The sequence below is a fragment of the Aythya fuligula genome, chromosome W (assembly GCF_009819795.1).
Source record: "Aythya fuligula isolate bAytFul2 chromosome W, bAytFul2.pri, whole genome shotgun sequence".
NCBI lineage: Eukaryota > Metazoa > Chordata > Aves > Anseriformes > Anatidae > Aythya > Aythya fuligula.
In genome coordinates this window covers 8,491,501-8,512,265 of record NC_045594.1, presented here as the reverse complement: position 1 = coordinate 8,512,265, position 20,765 = coordinate 8,491,501, and the positions used below count along the sequence as shown (strand labels likewise).

The following is a 20,765-nucleotide window of genomic DNA, read 5'->3' as shown; positions in this document are numbered from 1 at the left end:
TGTGAGGACTTTGAGGGAATGTGCTGTTTGAACCTTTTTGATCATAGTGAATCAATTCATAAATCCATTACTTTCCTGAAAGAGCTCATGAGAAAGATTCAATATGAAATCAATCCTTTCAACCAATGGCTGTTGAGGGATTTTTGAAACAGCAAAGATCCCATGGCTTGCTGCAGCTGAGCAAACCAAGCTACCAGGGCAACTATGAGAAGTTCCCATGACAGTGTTCCCACATCGCCCAATTGAGGAATTCAGAAAAATATTGTTGCCAGCAGCTGGCTTCAAGGACAAGGTCTACGTGACTGCTAATCACAAGGGGGTTGTTTTCTTGCAGGTGGGGTTGTTTTCTTGCAGCTGTTTGTCTGAGTGCTTTTGACCAATAATCTTGTGTGAGATACTATCCGTCCCCGTTAAGTTCGCTATAAAACCTAGGCTATTCGGGTAATAAAATGGAGCATGATCTGACCGTACTAGTGTCTGTCGTGCTTTCGGCCGTTCTTCCTGCAACATATGGCCTCTTATTGAAGGTCCATGTAATAAAATATAGTATTCCTAATTTTGGTCTTAACTGTGCAAGTGTCACATAAATACAAAATTGGCACTTACTTAAGTTGGGTTGCAAATAGCCTAAATACTCTCTAGCCTAGAGGTGGGTTCAACTGAGCAGGGATTATACACTTAAAAGAATGGGAGAATGTATGTTGCCTATATTTTTGCTGTAATTTTTGTCTAGCATAGCTGGACCTCGATTTCAGGGTTGTTTACATCAGCATCTAAAAACAAACTCCATACTAAGTAATTAAACCATGGTAAATGAAACTACCCATACTGTCATTCCCCCACATGTCCTAGCAGAGTTTTTGGAGAACTGATGATTCATCATTTATGATGGTTGATTTCTGTCATAGAATTTTTTAAGACTGTATACCCTCTGACATATTTTTGCTGTCAGACTACTTAAAATGATTTTTCACGAGAAACATTTCTTTGCTCTTTTTTGATTGCTCTTCTTAAGTTGTGACATTATTCAATTTGACTCATGTAAGGTTGCTTTTTCCTTGGCAGGTATTTGGAATGGAGTTAGTTGGCTGCTTGTTTTCTCAAAACTGGAATATACGAGAGATGGCACTTAGACGTCTTTCCCATGATGTTAGTGGTGCTCTATTACTGGCTAATGGTGAAAGCACTGGAAATTCTGGAAGTAGCAATGGAAACAACACAAGTGTTGGAGCTCTGGGAGCAGCTAGTGGGTCATCTCAGAACACTACCTCAGAAGATGTCGTGGTTAAATCCTGCTGCAGTGTGCTGTCCATGGTCTGTTCTGACCCTGTCTACAAAGTGTATGTTGCTGCTTTAGTAAGTAGCTGTTTACTCATTGTATTCTAGTAATTTCAAAGCTGCTTCATTTTTGAAGGGGAAGGAAAAGGGCATGTATGAAGTCAAGAATGCTAATTATTGTTGTTGAGCATCACTGCTGACAACTATTAACTATCATCTGAAAGTGGGATGAACAAAATTCTCAGCAAGGGTGAATTGGCATGACTCCACTGGCCAAATATAAGGAAATGCTTGCTACAGTGTTTAGCATTAACAGTAATTGTATGACCAGGTCACTTGCTAGTCACAAAGAGTACATGACTAACCTAAGAGTGAATGCATATTAAGCTATTTATCCTTTTAACATTTCAGTCATATTTTAATGTAATTTATATGAATCTATTCACAACTTAAAAAAAAAGAGCAAACAACAACAAAAAACTATTTGTGTAGCTAATTTAATGTCATATATATTGTTTTTTCTCCTTTCTCTTAGAAAACCTTAAGAGCCATGCTGGTGTATACACCTTGTCATACTTTCGCAGAGAGAACTAAACTATGGCAACTTCTCAAACCAGTTGTAGAGACAATATTAGTTAAATGTGCAGATGGCAACAGGTATGGTGTCTCAAATTCATTTTGGATTGTTACTGAAATGTCTTGCAGCTTCATTTGTTGCTATTTTGTGTGAAACCAGAAGACTATTCATAGGTGGTGGTGAAATAAAGTGTGTGGATAATAAGTATAAATTTATCATTGTATGTTTTTGTTAAAATCTAGTTGCTACAGCCAACTTCAGTCTTGAAAGATGTAGGTTTTGAACACATCTGATTATATTTTTCCAGCATTTACAGATCTTAAATGATGCTTTGCTTTCACAAGGACTTTGTGCCTTAAAATGAAGGAAGATATGTTGGGTGCAGTCATCAACCATCCCCTCCCTCTCAGTTAGTTGGACTGTTTTGGTCTAATTCTCATGAATCTCCTTTAAAACTTTTTCGCAAGTACCAATAATCAAATTTTATATATTTAATATATTTGCACGTATTTCTTACTTCAACAAAAGCTGCTGTAGATCTGTTTCATTAAGTGTTAACATAATGCTGTTACTTTTTATTTCATAGTATAATGTTAGGAGATGGCTATTCTGAGTGAATGCCTTTGGCAGGTCTGGCTTGAGCAGGCTTTGTCTTGTCCCAATCTACCCTGTCTGCTCTGTCAGTCTCAGCACTACTGAAGATGTGTAAAGGCCAAGCGGGAGAGCTGGCAGTTGGGAGAACAATACTTAAATCTGGTAATAATAGCTCTTCATACATAAATGAATTATAATTACAAGCAAATATACTCAAGTGTTTTAAATTAAGTACTGGATTTATCCAAAATCAGCATGGCAAAGAGAACGGTGTTGTTCTTTGGAGGTTCGGGTGGGGTTGGTTTGGGCACACATGTATTTCTGTGTGACACAGTTCTGATCTTTATGGAATTTAGACTGTGAACATATCAAATCCTTATTTTTATCAACTTTTTTTTTTTTTTTTTTTTTTTTTTAGAGTCCATTGGTATTGGTGGTGTTGATTATGTCTTAAACTGTATTCTTGGAACCCAAACTGATTCTAGCAACTGGCAAGCACTACTGGGGCGACTTTGTCTTATAGACAGACTTCTGTTGGAATTTCCTGGTGAATTTTATCCCCAAATTGTCTGTGGAGATGATTTACAGGCTGATACTGTAATAAACAGGTACTTGCTTACACTATTTGACTACTTGTAGTTGAACATTGTTGGTGATCTCTTCCAAAAATAGTGGTTTTAATATCTGTAAACAAGTAGTGCATATTTACATGCAAAAGTGCACATACTTTAGAGTAAATGGTTACCATTTTTAAACTTCTGACCTGTCAAACAATTCTGAAGCACCGGTGCAGCAGTAAGTCTTTGCTCTGCTACTGCAGAACTGACAGCTAAATGCATTGTCCTGAAATGGCTTTCTTAGCACTAGTTAACTAGAGCATTGTATAAAACGCTACTTTTTTTTTTTTTACTTTTTTTTTTTTTTTTTAATTTCAGGTATAAGAAACTTCTCTCCCTCTTAAATTTTGCCTTGCAGTCAATTGACAATTCCCACTCAAGGACTGGTAAACTATCATGGAGAGTATTTTTGAGTGCAGCAAGAATTGTCGCAAGAGTACCTCATGTTTTTGTAAAGCTGTTAGAAATGTTGAGTGTGACAAGCTCAACTCATTATGCAAGGGTGCGTTGACGTCTGATGGCAATTGCAGATGAAATGGAAATTGCAGAAGCCATCCAGCTAGGCATGGGAGAAATGCAGTCTAGGGAATGCCAACATAAAGTCTTTTTGCAGCTACCTGTACCAGATAACTCTCCAGAAGCTGCAGAAAGTAATACTCCTAACAATACTGTCCAGTTATCAGGGAAAAGTTGGAAAGGTTTAAGTGATTAAAAACTGAGTGCCACTCCAGAGGACGTTTTAAAGACATTGGCTGGTCTTGCTGTGGGACTTCCCATTTCATCAACTGAGCAACCAAAGACAACTGTTCAAACAAAAGGAAAACTCCACAGTCAGTGTTTGAACTCTTCTCCCTCATCCAGTCATTCCCAATCACTATTCCCAATGCTTCTCTCTCCTTCAAATCCATCTGTCCCAGCTGTCACTGTAACAGAAGTCTCTAAACTCAGATCTCAGGGATTCATTCCCACCAAAATCCCCTCACCTTCTTCTCAAACACAGCGGAAACTTTCTTTCCAGTTTCGGAGAAGGTGTTCTGAAAATAAAGAACCAGAGGAACTTTCTCCAGTTTTTATCCAAGCCAGGCCACTGCCATCCAGTCACATACACAGGCCAAAGCCATCACGACCCACTCCAAGCAATATGAACAAGCAGGGAGAAACCTCAAAAAACAGTATGACACTTATGACACTTCACCTGGATGATATCTCAAAGTTCGATGGCAGTAGTAGTAATAGCAGTGTAGTTATACCAATTGAAGGGATGGTGTTCACACCAGTAGATGAGAAATGTTGGTTGGATGTTAATGCAGAGCTCAACTCCAGTATTGAACACCTACTTGAGGCCTCCATGCCAACAAGTGATGGCACAGTTACATTCAAGTCTGAAGTTGCAGTTCTCTCTCCTGAGCAGGAAGAAAATTATGACACTTATAAAGATGATGTAAATCATAATAAAAAATGCAAGGAAGAGATGGAAGCTGAAGAGGAGGAAGCTTTAGCTATTGCTCTGGCAATGTCAGTGTCTCAAGATGCACTGCCAATAATTCCCCAACTACAGGTTGAAAATGGTGAAGAAATCATAATTATTCAGCAGGATGTAAGTATACATATGGGAATTTAACATGTCTCTGTTGTGGTTTAACCCATCAGGCAGCTAAGCACCACACAGCCATTTACTCACTCCCCACCCCCCACAGCTTGTTTTTTTTTTTTTGTTTTTTTTTCTGTCCTATTAAGCTGTCTTTATCTCAAGCCACAAGTTTTACTTGTGGCTTGAGATAAAGACAGCTTAATAGGACAGAAAAGGAAGGGAAAATAATAATAATGATAATAATTATATATATATATATAAAACAAGTGATGTACAATGCAATTGCTCACCACCTGCTGACTGATGCCCAGCCCCTCCCCGAGCAGAGCAGTGCACACACACACATACACCAGTTTTTTATTGTTCAGAATGATGTCCAATGGGGTATGGAATATCCCTTTGGCCAGTCTGGGTCAGCTGTCCTGGTTGTGTCGCCTCCCAGCTTCTTGTGCACCCCTACCCTCCTCTCTGGCAGGGCAGCATGAGAAGCTGAATATGTTTGTTTGCAAGTATACAAAATCACAAGAAATAAGAATAGAGAGAGAAAGGAGTATTTTATAAAAGTTCACAAAATATTTGAGTATATTGACTTGAGGGAGTAAGACAGGTGCTGGAAGCTTATGAGGCTACATGCCTAGGAAAGGCAGCAGAATTGATAGTGTTGCTGGGAAGAAGAAAGAAATCTCATGTTGGTTTTTGTGATCATTTGCATGAGGTAACAACACGTGAAGCACAAAATGCCAGGAGTAAATTAAGTAGAAAACATGATTTTGGTTGTGTTTAGTGCAGATGATAAAAAAACAAAAAAAAAATAAATAGACATGAGATTAGGAATAGAAAAAAAGTCTAGCTTCTATTTGTGTCTTTACATCTTGTCTTTCATCTTCAGTTAATAACACAGAGGATGTGCTCTTTTCTTACATACGGTAGGAATGTGTGGATTATAGAAGATGTGGATTATATGGTGTTCTAGTCTCAACTGAAACATATAACATGCAATGTAAATAACTGTAAGGGAGAGGAGAGGAATATAAACTTGGATATATCATAGCCTTCCAGAATGTCTACATTTTAGATGCATGCTAGTAAACATGTAATTGATTTGGAATTTAATTTGCAGATACCAGAAACCCTGCCTGGACATAACAAAGCAAAACACCATTACAGAGAAGATTCAGAATGGCTTAAAGGTCAGCAAATTAGTCTTGGAGCTTTCTCTTCCTGTTACCAAGCACAGGATGTAGGAACAGGGACATTAATGGCTGTAAAACAGGTAAATATTTCACATTCTTGAATGTATTCTGCTTGCTCTTCAATATTTTTTTGAATATTAAATATAAAAACCTTTTGCTCTCACAAACTGTTCCCTACTTCCTCTGCTCCCCACTCCAGAGATTCTGTTGGTATTTCCCCAGAAGATTGCTCTTACTTTTTCTATGACTGTCTCATATGGAGATGCATTCTCAGCTGAACGGACTTGAGGTTAGAAGAACAACTGCAGTTTTTGGATGGTGAACAGAGATGGAAAACCATCCATTGTCATTACTGTACTGAATGGGTTGTGGGAGGGGGTGTGGAAACACAATTGATAATTATATAAAGTAAACCTGAATATCATATTTCAAAAAAGGTGACGTATGTCAGGAACACATCATCTGAGCAAGAAAAGGTAGCCAAAGCACTGAGGGAGGAGATATGGATGATGAGTCATCTGAACCACAGAATCACAGAATCTCAGAATTTCTAGGTTGGAAGAGACCTCAAGATCATCGAGTCCAACCTCTGACCTAACACTAACCAGTCCTCCACTAAACCATATCACTAAGTTCAACATCTAAACATCTTTTGAAGACTTCCAGGGATGGTGACTCCACCACTTCCCTGGGCAGCCTGTTCCAATGCCTCACAACCCTTTCAGTAAAGAAGTTCTTCCTAACATCTAACCTAAAACTCCCCTGGTGCAACTTTAGCCCATTCCCCCTCGTCCTGTCACCAGGCATGTGGGAGAACAGACCAACCCCCACCTCGCTACAGCCTCCCTTGAGGTACCTATAGAGAGCGATAAGGTCGCCCCTGAGCCTCCTCTTCTCCAGGCTGAACAAGCCCAGCTCCCTCAGCCACTCCTCGTAGGACTTGTTCTCCAGACCCCTCACCAGCTTCGTCGACCTTCTCTGGGCTCGCTCGAGCACCTCGATGTCCTTCTTGTAGCGAGGGGCCCAAAACTGAACACAGTCCTCGAGGTGAGGCCTCACCAGAGCTGAGTACAGGGGGACGATCACCTCCCTAGCCCTGCTGGTCACACTGTTCCTGATACAAGCCAGGATGCCGTTGGCCTTCTTGGCCACCTGAGCACACTGCTGGCTCATATTCAGCCGACTATCCACCAATACTTCCAGGTCCTTCTCTGCCTGGCAGCTCTCCAACCATTCCTCTCCCAGCCTGTAGCTCTGCTTGGGGTTATTGCGCCCCAGGTGCAGGACCTGGCACTTGGCCTTGTTGAACTTCATGCAGTTGACCTCAGCCCATCGGTGCAGCCTATCCAGATCCTCCTGCAGAGCTTTCCTACCCTCAAGCAGATCGACACACGCACCTAACTTGGTGTCATCTGCAAACTTACTGAGGGTGCACTCGATGCCCTCATCCAGATCATCGATGAAGATATTAAAGAGGACCGGCCCCAGCACCGAGCCCTGGGGAATGCCACTAGTGACTGGCCTCCAACTGGACTTGGCTCCATTCACCACGACTCTTTGGGCCCGGCTATCCAGCCAGTTTCTAACCCAACGAAGCGTGCGCCAGTCCAAGCCAAGAGCAGCCAGTTTCTTGAGGAGAATGCTGTGGGAGATGGTGTCAAAAGCCTTGCTGAAGTCAAGGTAGACCACATCCACAGCCTTTCCCTCGTCCACCCAGCGCGTCACTCTGTCATAGAAGGAGATCAGGTTCGTCAAGCAGGACCTGCCTTTCATAAACCCATGCTGACTGGGCCTGATCGCCTGCTTGCCCTGCAAGTGCTGCATGATGACTCTCAAGAGAATCTGCTCCATGAGCTTCCCTGGTACTGAGGTCAAACTGACAGGCCTATAGTTCCCCGGGTCTGCCCTCTGGCCCTTCTTGTAGATGGGCGTCACATTTGCAAGCCGCCAGTCAACTGGGACCTCCCCCGATCGCCAGGACTGCTGATAAATGATGGACAGTGGCTTGGCCAGCTCCTCTGCCAGTTCTCTCAGTACCCTTGTGTGGATCCCATCCGGCCCCATCGACTTGTGCACATCCAAGTGCCGTACCAGGTCACCAACCAGTTCTTCGTGGATAGTGAGGGCCACATCCTGCTCCCCATCCCCTTCCACCAGCTCAGGGTACTGGGTATCCAGAGAACAACCGGTATTGCCGCTAAAGACTGAGGCAAAGAAGGCATTGAGCACCTCCGCCTTTTCCTCATCTCTTGTAACTAAGTTTCCCCCCGCATCCAGTAAAGGATGGAGATTCTCCTTAGTCCTCCTTTTTGTGTTGATGTATTTATAGAAACGTTTTTTGTTATCTTTAACGGCAGTAGCCAGATTGAGCTCCAGATGAGCTTTGGCCTTCCTAATTTTGTCCCTAACCATCCTAATATTATTTGCATATTGGGTGCTACATGTGAGAAGAGCAACTATAACCTCTTTATTGAATGGATGGCTGGTAAACAACTACATGCCAAATAAAATTAAAGTATCGGTTGTCTTGGAACTATGTAGTTTCATACTGCAAAATATTCCATGCATTGCTTCAGTTCGGAAAGTTATGTTTTTATTGCTGATTTAAAGATTTGTGCTAATTAAAGCATAAAGATTTACTTACAAAACAGTTTAAGTGGTCATAGCAATATTCTTACTGGCATCTTTCATTTGATTTGGAATTATCCATGCATAATTTGTCATACAGTTAATGTAGTTTAAAGCCCTGAACAAAAAATCAATTACATTTTCCTCAATTTCTGCATCCAAAAGAGGAATTAAACTTTGAGATACAGACTCTTCAGCTTTCTATATTTCCAACTGTTGCATTTTCTGTGTAGCTGTGTAATTTTAAATGATTATTAAAAATTACTTTCCTAGAAAGTTTGCGATGCCGGTCACTTGTTTTTGTCCCAAGCATTTTCTTTAAAATTGTGTGAGGGGACATGCAAAAGCACTTGAGAACTTAAAGTAAATTTCTAATAATAGGTAGTAAACAGGTGGGGTGGTTTTACCGTGCTGGGCAGCTAAACTCTACCACAACTTCTGTCTCACTCCCCCCCCCTCAATAGAAGAGGGGAAGAAGAAAGTATGATGGAAAGAAAAAAACAACTCACAGGTTAAGATAAGAATAATTTAATTAAAAGAAAAAAAAAAAAGAAAAAAAAAAAAAAAAAAAGAAAAGGCCATGCTGAAGAAAAGGGGAAAGAAAAAAAATCATTCTATATTTCCCATCAACGAGCGTTGTTAGGCCATGTCCTGGGAAGCAGGGCCTCAATACGCATAGGGGATGATTGGAAGGACAGATATCTTCACAATGAGAGCCCCACCCTCCTTCCCCTTTCCCACCTTTTATTGCTGAATGTGACATCATATGGTATGGAATATCCCTTTGGTTGGTTTAGGTCAGCTGCCCTGGTGATGTCCCCTCCCCACTGGCTTTGGGGGGTTTGGAGAGAGTCTTGATGTTGTGCCAGCACTGCTCAGCAATAGCAAAAACATTGGTGTGATATCAGGGCTGTTCCAGCTACAAGTGCAGAGCACAACACTATATGGGTCGTTGCAGGGAAAGTTAACTCCATTCCAGCCACACCCAGTACAACAGGATGCTTCAGGAAAACCATGTTAAAATACTATCTGTTTAACTATCTGTTAAGTGGTACTTTAGTAGTAATTATTTTTCATTATTGTATATGGCAGTGCCAAGTAAGTTTATATCTTTTATTTTTTTAAGAAGGAGCTTTATTTTCTGAATGGGACTATATGTCATTGCATTCTGGTTAACAAGACTAGATTTGGTGTTTTCATAGAATCACAGAATGGCTTGGGTTGAAAGGGACCTTAAAGATCATCTAATTCCAACCCCCCTGCCATGAGCAAGGACACTTTCCTCTAGACCAGGTTGCTCAAAGCCCCATCCAGCCTGGCCTTAAACATTTCCAGGGATGGGGGATCCAAAACTTCTCTGGGCAACCTGTTCCAGTGCCTTACCACCCTCAGAGTAAAGAATTTCTTCCTAATATCTAATCTAAGTCTACCCTCTTTTAGCTTAAAGCCATTACTCCTTGTCCAATACTACACTTCCTGACAGACTCCCTCTCCAGCTTTCCTGTAGGCCCCCTTTAGGTACTGGAAGGCTGCAATGAGATCTCCCTGGAGCCTTCTCTTCTCCAGGCTGAACAACCCCAACTCTCTCAGCCTGTCTTTGTAGGAGAGATATTCCAGCCCTCTGATCACCTCTGTGGCCCTCCTCTGGACTCGTTCCATGTTCTTCTTGTGCTAGGGGCCCCAGATCCAAACACAGTACTCCAGGTGGGGTCTCATGAGAGCAGAGTAGAGAGGGGAGAATCACCTCCCTCAACCGTCTCGCTATGCTTCTTTTGATGCAGCCCAGGATATGGTTGACTTTCTGGGCTGCAAGCGCACAATGCCTGCTCATGTTGATCTTCTTATCAACCAAGACCCCCAGGTCCTTCTCATCAGGGCTGCTCTCAATCCATTCTCCTCCAAGCCTGTATTTGTGCTTGGGATTGCCTCAACCCAGCTGTAGGACCTTGAAGGTCTTGTTGAACTTCTAATGAGGTTTGCATGGGCCCAACTCTCAAGCCTGTCCAGGACCCTCTGGATGGCATTTCTTCCCTCCAGCATGTCAACCGCACCACACAGCTTGGTGTCATCGGCAAACTTGCTGAGGGTGCACTCAACCTCACTGTCCATGAGAGAGATGATCTCCACTAGAGAGATCATCTAGTTCCAACCCCCCCCCCCCCCCGCCACCCACTAGATCAGGTTGCCCAGGGCCCCATCTAACCTGTCCTTGAACACCTCCAGGGATGGGGCATCCACAGCTTCTCAGGGTAATCTGTTCCAATGTGTTACCTTCCTCAGTGAAGAATTTCCTCCTAACATCTAATCCAAATCTACCCTCTTTTAGTTTAAAACTGTTTCCCCTTATCCTATCGTTATCTGCCCCTGTAAAATGTCACTCCCCAAATCACACTCTCCAAATTTCCATCAAAGGATGTTTTATACATCCTTATTTCCTTATGAAAGAAGGCATTGCACCTTAACTTATGTTCTTCGGCAGAAATCACTTAGCAATACCAGAGTGCTAACAAGCAAAGCCCAAATACGTGTTATTACAATCAATAGTGCAGAAAATATTTTCTTGAAACTAAGGGTGTTTTTTGTATTTTCTTTGTGTGTGTATTTTTTTAACTTATCTCATTTTTTCTTAATTTTTAAAGTTTATGTTTTATGAAATAATATTGCTTAGATAATGAAATGTCTTTGCATCATTCAAGTGCAGGTTATATTACAGTACTTCGAGAAGCACAGTGGAAATTCAAATCCTTGAGGTTCTATATGCCACTATTTAGTATACTAAAGTATTCATACTTTTTTTTTTTTTTTTTAAGGAAGGATGAAATTATTAGGAAGAATAAAGACCTATGCCATTATAATGTGTACAGTTCCAGGCAGAAAGTAATTAAGTAATCAACTATATTACTTTTTACCTAGAGAATTTTTAACATATTTTTAAGAGGAGAAATCTAGGTATAAATTAGGAATACCGATACCAAGCTCCAAATTTAGGAGGCAGTGTCGCATTCTACTAATACAAATTGTGTTGATAAATTCCTTTGTTATCTTCTAGGGGGTTCAGTTGCTCATTTATCAAGTAATTATGGAGCCTTCAAAGAATCAGTTATTATTAATTACACAGAACAACTCTTATGTGGCCTTTCTTACCTACATGAGAATCAGATAATCCATAGACATGTTAAAGGTAAGAATTATTTAGAGTATCTTTTAAAAAGTAATATTTGGAAGGCAACATCTATTTTGGCTTGACACCTATTGCTTCTCTTGTATGCCATCTCAAGAGTAGTATCGCTATTGGGTTTATCTGATCATACTTAAGAACCTTTACTTTACAGAAATTAACCAGAACATTCATGGAGTGCTTGGGAACTGCTGTTGCCAGCACATGGAGTGCTGAGCCAATAGTTTAGAAAAATTGGTTTTCTGGATTTTTTCAAATAAAATATAAAGTTACCATATAGCTTTAAAGATTAGTTAGTTAAATTTATGTAAATATTTACTGCGAAGTGATAGTAAAATCTGTGAACGATCCAAAATAAAGAGGTCATCTGGTCTCTAATGTATAGGAATATTGTGATGGGTTTTCTTCCTTCATCCTAATTGAACATAAACACATTTGTGCTGTGTGACAAACAAAATTTGGACTTTACTGGGAAATCCCAGTCTTATTAAACTTCAGCCTTTAATGTCATTATAACTATCCTCGAACTGGAGAGAGATCCAAATAAGTAGCAATGTAACAATGACAAACACTTGCCTTCTAATATTTTTTCTTTAAAATAGGAAAATTTTCAATTGCTATGTAATTATCTTCAAGACATCTCAAAGCTAAATAAGAACGAAATGTGTAAATTTCACAGGGAGGTGCAGTCACTGAAAATCTTCAGGGTTTGAGTGCACCAATTTCTTTCATTATTCTAGCTTCAGCCATTGTTCCAGAATCCAGTGTTTGCCCTACTTTGAAAATTTGATTGCTTCTCTAAATCTCTCAGATGTCCTCAAGTTGTGTGCAGTATCACTCAGGCATAACAGAAAAAGTGACATTATTAGACTTGTCCTTAATTTTTAGATTTTCTTGATACTGAGGGTGGGAAGCATCAACCTATTTATAGTTTTGAAACAGAGGGAGGAAGATTGTTCATCCATTTGCCTTTAATAGAAAACCAACTAACAGTATTTTTATTATGCTGTTGACAGGTGCCAATTTGCTAATTGACAGCACAGGTCATAGATTAAGAATTGCTGATTTTGGAGCTGCAGCCAGGTTGGCATCAAAAGGAACTGGTGCTGGCGAGTTTCAGGGACAGTTGTTGGGAACTATTGCATTTATGGAACCAGAGGTAAGAAAACAGTTCTAGAAGTTACTTCAAAAAGTTTGTTTGAACTCTGTAAGCTAATTCATGCAGTCAAATAACAGAAAACTGATGTAAATGCTTCTAACATATTTTAAGTGTACTTGTTCTAAAGAATAGAAATTATTTCAACATGGCAGTAATTAAATTTCTTTCTTGTTGTCAAAGTTGTTATAAGTAGTTTGTTGCAAAATATAGCATGAGTACTGTTACAAAAGCCTAAATAACCATTTGGTCAAAAGCTTGCAAGATTATTTGATTTGTCCCTTGATCAGGCACTTTGTTTCTACAGCTGTATAAGTCTAATGGCATTTGCATCACTGATCACTCTGTTAACCTGAAATGTTAATCAGAATGCACTTGATTGATTTTTTTTCAGTATCTAAATTACTTAGTTAGGAGACTTTGAAGTGGATAATCTGAGCTTTAATTTGTCTATCTGTTCAGGTTCTGAGAGGTCAGCAATATGGTAGGAGTTGTGATGTGTGGAGCGTTGGCTGTGTTGTTATAGAAATGGCTTGTGCTAAGCCTCCCTGGAATGCAGAGAAACATTCCAATCATCTTGCTCTGGTATTTAAGGTGAGGTATTTGTTGCTACAAATGACACTGACCAATTTCATATACAGAAGTGTGAATTTTAGAAAAGTATGCAAGTAGAAGGGGTTGCTGGGGTTGTTCCAATGGCCCTTCTTTATAATAGAGCTGTTAGTAAAAAGGTAATACTGATATCAATATACTAATCATACTGACTTTGAAAAAAAAAAAAAAAAAAAGCTACCAGCAATAATATGCAGAAAAATCCCTGTTAGAAGACACATAATGTAACAGGCTAAAAAAAGTTAGGAAGTAGAGATCCAATCTTCTTCCTAGAGTCAAGAATTTGAAGTCTTTTTTACAATCCTGTAAAATATGGGAGCAAAAGAAAAGTGTTTCTAACATAAAACATTTATATGTGTATTCATATTTCATAGTGGGGAATGCTGTTTGGTGAAACGTGATTTTCCACGACCAGATTTCACTGAAAGATATTTACCATTATGCCATACTATATATGAGTATTGTCCCTCCCTTTTGTAGGTCATCAATTTCAGCATTCATTTTTCTCACTAAAATCAACTAAGTATATTTGTTTCTAAAAATCAAGTTGAACTGTAGGCATGAATGAAGAAAATACTGTCACAGGTGAAGAAAGTGATTAGCATCTTCGCTAGCGTGAGTGAATAAAGTGTTTCCACAAAACAGAACTAGCACAGCAATAAGCTCTTCAGAAGGGACAGGCAGCACAGAAGGGGTGGTGGTGTGGCTCTCTGTATTAGAGAATCTTTCGATGTTGTAGAACTTGAGGCTGGGAATGACAAGGCTGAGTCCCTGTGGGTTAGGATCGGCGGGAAGGCCAACAAGGCTAGCATCCTGGTCGGGGTCTGTTATAGACCGCCGAACCAGGATGAGGAGATGGATGAGGAGTTCTACAGGCAGCTGACAGAAATTGCGAAATCGTCGGCGCTTGTACTCGTGGGGGACTTCAACTTCCCTGACATATCCTGGAAACACAACACAGCCCAGAGAAAGCAATCTAGGAGGTTTCTGAAGAGCATGGAAGATAACTTCCTGATGCAGCTGGTTAGTGAGCCTACCAGGGGTGGTGTCCCGCTAGACCTTCTCTTCACAAACAGAGAAGGACTGGTGAGAGATGTGGTGGTCGGGAGCTGTCTTGGGCAGAGTGAGCACGAAATGGTGGAGTCCTCTATTCTTGGCGAGGCCAAGAAGGGGACCAGTAAAACTTCTACATTGGATTTCTGGAGGGCTGACTTTGAGCTGCTCAGGACACTGGTTGGCAGAGTCTCTTGGGAGGCGGTTCTGAAGGGCAGAGGAGTCCAGGAAGGCTGGGCACTCCTCAAGAAGGAAATCTTAATGGCGCAGGAGCGGTCTGTCCCCACGTGCCCAAAGACGAGCCGGCATGGAAGAAGACCAGCCTGGCTCAACAGAGAGTTGCAGCTTGAGCTTAGGAGAAAAAAGAGGGTTTATAATCTTTGGAAAAAAGGGCGGGCCACTGAGGAGGAATATAAGGATGTTGCGAGGCTGTGCAGGGACAAAATAAGAAAGGCCAAAGCTCATCTGGAGCTCAATCTGGCTACTGTCGTTAAAGACAACAAGAAATCTTTTTACAAATACATCAACGCAAAACGGAGGACTAAGGAGAATCTCCATCCTTTACTGGATGCAGAGGGAAACTTAGTTACAAGACATGAAAAAAAGGGTGAGGTGCTAATGCCTTCTTTGCCTCAGTCTTTAGCGGCAATACCGGTTGTTCTCTGGATACCCAGTACCCTGAGCTGGTGGAAGGGGATGGGGAGCAGGATGTGGCCCTCACTATGCATGAAGAACTGGTTGGTGACCTGGTACGGCACTTGGATGTGCACAAGTCGATGGGGCCGGATGGGATCCACCCAAGGGTACTGAGAGAACTGGCGGAGGAGCTGGCCAAGCTGCTTTCCATCATTTATCAGCAGTCCTGGCTATCGGGGGAGGTCCCAGTTGACTGGTGGCTACCAAACGTGATACCCATCTACAAGAAGGGCCGGAGGGCAGACCCGGGGAACTATAGGCCTGTCAGTTTGACCTCAGTACCAGGGAAGCTCATGGAGCAGATTCTCTTGAGTGTCATCATGCAGCACTTGCAGGGCAAGCAGGCGATCAGGCCCAGTCAGCATGGGTTTATGAAAGGCAGGTCCTGCTTGACGAACCTGATCTCCTTCTATGACAAAGTGACGTGCTGGGTGGATGAGGGAAAGGCTGTGGATGTGGTCTACCTTGACTTCAGCAAGGCTTTTGACACCATCTCCCACAGCATTCTCCTCAAGAAACTGGCTGCTCTTGGCTTGGACTGGCGTACACTTCATTGGGTTAGAAACTGGCTGGATAGCCGGGCCCAAAGAGTTGTGGTGAATGGAGTCAAATCCAGCTGGAGGCCAGTCACTAGTGGCATTCCCCAGGGCTCGGTGCTGGGGCCGGTCCTCTTTAATATCTTCATCGATGATCTGGATGAGGGCATTGAGTACACCATCAGTACGTTTGCAGATGACACCAAGTGAGTGTGTTGATCTTTTTGACGGTAGGAAGGCTCTGCAGGAGGATCTGGATAGGCTGCACCGATGGGCTGAGGTCAACTGCATGAAGTTCAACAAGGCCAAGTGCCGGGTCCTGCACCTGGGGCGCAACAACCCCAAGCAGAGCTACAGGCTGGGAGATGAGTGGGTGGAAAGCTGCCTGGCGGAGAAGGACCTGGAAGTATTGGTGGATAGTCGGCTGAATATGAGCCAGCAGTGTGCTCAGGTGGCCAAGGCCAACAACATCCTGGCTTGTATAAGAAGCAGCGTTGCCAGCAGTTCTAGGGAACTGATTGTCCCCCTGTACTCAGCTCTAGTGAGGCCTCACCTCGAGTACCGTGTTCAGTTTTGGGCCCCTCGCTACAAGAAGGACATCGAGGTGCTCGAGCGAGCCCAGAGAAGGGCAACGAAGCTGGTGAGGGGTCTGGAGAACAAGTCCTACGAGGAGCGGCTGAGGGAGCTGGGGTTGTTCAGCCTGGAGAAAAGGAGGCTCAGGGGCGACCTTATTGCTCTCTACAGATACCTTAAAGGAGGCTGTAGCGAGGTGGGGATTGGTCTATTCTCCCACATGCCTGGTGACAGGACGCGGGGGAATGGGCTGAAGATGCGCCAGGGGAGTTTTAGGTTGGATATTAGGAAGAACTTCTTTACTGAGAGGGTTGTGAGGCATTGGAATGGGCTGCCCAGGGAAGTGGTTGAGTCACCATCCCTGGAGGTCTTTAAAAGACATTTAGATGTAGAGCTTAGTGATATGGTTTAGTGGAGGACTGGTTAGTGTTAGGTCAGAGGTTGGACTCGATGATCTTGAGGTCTCTTCCAACCTAGAAATTCTGTGTGTGATTCTGTGTGATTCTGTGAGATATTCAAATAAGAGATCTAATTGTCTTAATGATTCAGTGGTCTGTGTGAATCTGGTGGTGTAATCCTAGTGTTCCATCTGAGAAAGACTGCCCTTCAGGGTGGTAGCAGAAATGCAGTAAAGACAATGCAAGAAAGCATACCCAGTTTAACATATATTGTAGCATCGTTCTGTTAAATCTATCTATGTGCTTGCTTATGCTATTGTCATGGTTTAACCCGACCGGCAGCTAAACACCACACAGCTGTTCGCTCACCCTCCCCCCTCCCTCTCTGGGACGGGGGAGAGAAATGGAAAGTGAAGCCCGTGAGTTGAGATAAAGACAGTTTAATAAGACAGGAAAATAATAATAATAATAATAATAATAATAATAATAATAATAGTGATAATAGTACTACTAATAATAATGTGTACAAACAAGTGATGCACAATGCAATTGCTCACCACCCGCTGACCGATGCCCAGCCTAACCCCGAGCAGTTCGGCCCCCCTCCCCCGGCTAGCCACCCCTATATATTGTTTAGCATGACGTCAGATGGTATGGAATACCCCTTTGGCTAGTTTGGGTCACCTGTCCTGGGTCTGTCCCCTCCCAGCTCTTGCTGCACCCCCAGCCTGCCCGTTGGCAGGACAGAGCAAGAAGCTGAGATGTCCTTGGCTTAGTATAAGCACTGCTCTGCAACAATTAAAACATCGGGGTGTTATCAGCACTCTTCTCATCCTAAGCCAAAACATAGCATTCCACCAGCTACTAGGAAGAAAATTAATTCTGTTCTAACTGAAACCAGGACATCTATCCACCCCTTATTCCATACCATTAATGTCATGCTCAGGTTACACTCTTTTCCATACATTCTAATTAGTCACCATTTTCATCTAGGGTATATAGTAGTCATGGTAGTGATAACATACAGTATTATATAGTAATTAACATGGTACAATTCAATTCATGGGCTATTCTCACCCAGTATTAAATCCCCTTGAGGTACACACCGGACCTCCCCATTCTTTTGCATCACCCACCAAGTGCATCCAGGTCCCTGAGCAAAAGCAATTCCACAAATAGGTTTGCCTTTTCCTGAGGCAGGAGTAGCCCAGACTGTTTTACCCAGCATATTTCTTACATGCACTACAGGAACTTTGTCCTCTTCTACAGTACGTAACAGGTTTGATTGGGCAGGTCCAGCTCGGTTGGCAGATCCCCTAGTATTGACTAACCAGGTGGCCTTTGCCAAATGCGTATTCCAATTTTTGAATGTACCAGCGCCCATTGCTTTCAATGTAGTCTTTAACCATCCGTTGTATCGTTCATCTTTCCCGGAGGCTGGTGCATGATAGGGGATGTGATACACCCACTCAATACCATGTTCTTTGGCCCAAGTGTCTATAAGGTTTTTTTGGAAATGTGTTCCATTGTCTGACTCTATTCTTTCTGGGGTGCCATGTCGCCATAGGACTTGCTTTTCAAGGCCCAGGATAGTGTTCCGGGTGGTGGCATGAGGCACAGGATATGTTTCCAGCCATCCGGTGGTTGCTTCCACCATTGTAAGTACGTGGCGCTTGCCATTGCGAGTTTGAGGGAGTGTGATGTAATCAATCTGCCAGGCCTCTCCGTATTTATATTTCAGCCATCGTCCTCCATACCAAAGAGGCTTTGACCGTTTGGCTTGCTTGATTGCAGCACATGTTCCACAGTCATGAATAACCTCTGCTATAGCGTCCATGGTCAGGTCCACCCCTCGATCACGAGCCCATCTGTATGTTGCATCTCTACCTTGATAGCCTGAGGTGTCATGGGCCCATCGGGCTATAAATAATTCACCTTTATGCTGTGCCAATCCAGGTCCACCTGAGCCACTTCAATCTTAGCAGCCTGATCCACCTGCTGGTTGTTCTGATGTTCTTCAGTAGCCCAATTCTTGGGCATGTGAGCATCTATGTGGCGTACTTTCACAGCCAGGTTCTCTACCCGAGCAGCAATATCTTGCCACAAAGCAGCAGCCCAGATGGGTTTGCCTCTGCGCTGCCAGTTGTTTTGCTTCCATTGCTGTAACCATCCCCACAGGGCATTTGCTACCTTCCATGAATCAGTGTAGAGATAGAGAACTGGCCTTTTTTCTCATTCAGCAATGTCTAAAGCAAGCTGAATGGCCTTCACTTCTGCAAACTGACTCGATTCACCTTCTCCCTCAGCAGCTTCTGCAACTCGTCGTGTAGGACTCCATACAGCAGCCTTCCATCTCCGATGCTTCCCCACAATACGACAGCACCCATCAGTGAACAGGGCATATTTCTTCTCATTCTCTGGTAACTGGTTGTACAGTGGGGCTTCTTCAGCACGACCCACCTCCTCCTCTGATGATATGCCAAAGTATTTGCCTTCTGGCCAGTCCATAATCACTTCCAATATTCCTGGGCGACTGGGGTTTCCTATTCGAGCCCACTGAGTAATCAGTGCAACCTACTTGCTCCATGTAGCAAATATAATAATAATGTGTACAAACAAGTGATGCACAATGCAATTGCTCACCACCCGCTGACCGATGCCCAGACTAACCCCGAGCAGTCCGGCCCCCCTCCCCCGGCTAGCCACCCCTATATATTGTTTAGCATGACGTCAGATGGTATGGAATACCCCTTTGGCTAGTTTGGGTCACCTGTCCTGGGTCTGTCCCCTCCCAGCTCTTGCTGCACCCCCAGCCTGCCCGTTGGCAGGACAGAGCAAGAAGCTGAGATGTCCTTGGCTTAGTATAAGCACTGCTCTGCAACAATTAAAACATCGGGGTGTTATCAGCACTCTTCTCATCCTAAGCCAAAACATAGCATTCTACCAGCTACTAGGAAAAAAATTAATTCTGTTCTAACTGAATCCAGGACAGCTGTGGCAGTTAACACTGACTGCAAGTGGACTAAAGAATACCCACAGTTATGGCATAAGAACTTTTCTTATGGTCTGTCTTGCAGTTAGTCACTGCAGAATCTTGCTGTAAGAAAAAAATTTAGAGAAAAGTGCAAGGAGAGAGGCAAACTGCAAAAACCAAGAGAGCATATGTTATTGGTGAAAGATGCATAAATGGAACTTAATACCCATTTTATAAAATGGCAGTTTATGTAATACTCAAACTGAAGTGTGAAATATGCTAAGGGGATAAAAATACATAGTATAACTCGTCAGCTGAATATAATCAGCTTATTGAAAGTTTTTGGGGTAGAAGAGTGGGCTTAAAAGACACTTCTCAGAAAAAAAAAGAAAATATTTTCACTTTGTTCAGATTGCTAGTGCAACTAATGCTCCATCAATCCCTTCACATCTGTCTCCTGGTTTGAGGGATGTGACTCTTCAGTGTTTAGAACTTCAACCTCAGGACAGACCCCCATCAAGGGAGCTGCTGAAACACCCAGTGTTCTGCACTACGTGGTAGCTAATTATGTGTAAGGCTGATATACTGAAGAAGATGGTACTGAATATACAGTAACTGTTTTGCACTGCAGTTAAGCACAGCAACTTTTGTTATTCTGCTGGCCTTAATTACAGGTATATCAGGTACTCAAGGCCAGTGGAGGACCCTACCAAGTATGTGATTTACAAATCGAGATCTTTACCTAACTCAGTATGCAACATTTCACAATTTGTACAGAGATTTGTAAACTGTGTCTTTTCAAATATCTGGCCCTATGTCAACACCAAAGCAGTTTTCTTTAAATCTGCATGATTATTTAGCAGTTAGGTGATTTTTATTTTATTTGGAGCACTTTTTCAGCAATATTAGCAGCTGAGGCACTCAGGATCTATTTTAATATAGTTCGCTTTCACTGTTCCATTTCACAGCACGTAGATGTAAGTAGAGGGTTCTGCAATTACAGTCGGTTTTCAGCAATGATTAAAAGGAAGTTCTTTATCTGTCCCTTTTGATTATACAAAGTTCTCTGTGTAACAATTCCAAATGTTGATGGATACTTTTAAAAAACATT

General features: G+C 42.4%; 1 protein-coding gene across 1 annotated transcript in view; it reads left to right on the top strand.

Annotated features, from left to right (window-relative positions):
- The window catches only part of LOC116501286 (mitogen-activated protein kinase kinase kinase 1-like), a 35,142-nt gene extending 14,927 nt beyond the window's left edge, over positions 1-20,215 (top strand). Inside the window, 12 exon segments of the mRNA XM_032206804.1 lie at positions 1,066-1,356; positions 1,814-1,940; positions 2,501-2,611; positions 2,868-3,057; positions 3,385-4,663; positions 5,778-5,930; positions 6,288-6,370; positions 8,256-8,335; positions 11,528-11,659; positions 12,673-12,815; positions 13,275-13,406; positions 20,066-20,215. Of these exon segments, the coding sequence (XP_032062695.1) occupies positions 1,066-1,356; positions 1,814-1,940; positions 2,501-2,611; positions 2,868-3,057; positions 3,385-4,663; positions 5,778-5,930; positions 6,288-6,370; positions 8,256-8,335; positions 11,528-11,659; positions 12,673-12,815; positions 13,275-13,406; positions 20,066-20,215 (2,871 nt within the window).
- Positions 20,216-20,765: the final 550 nt, after the last annotated feature.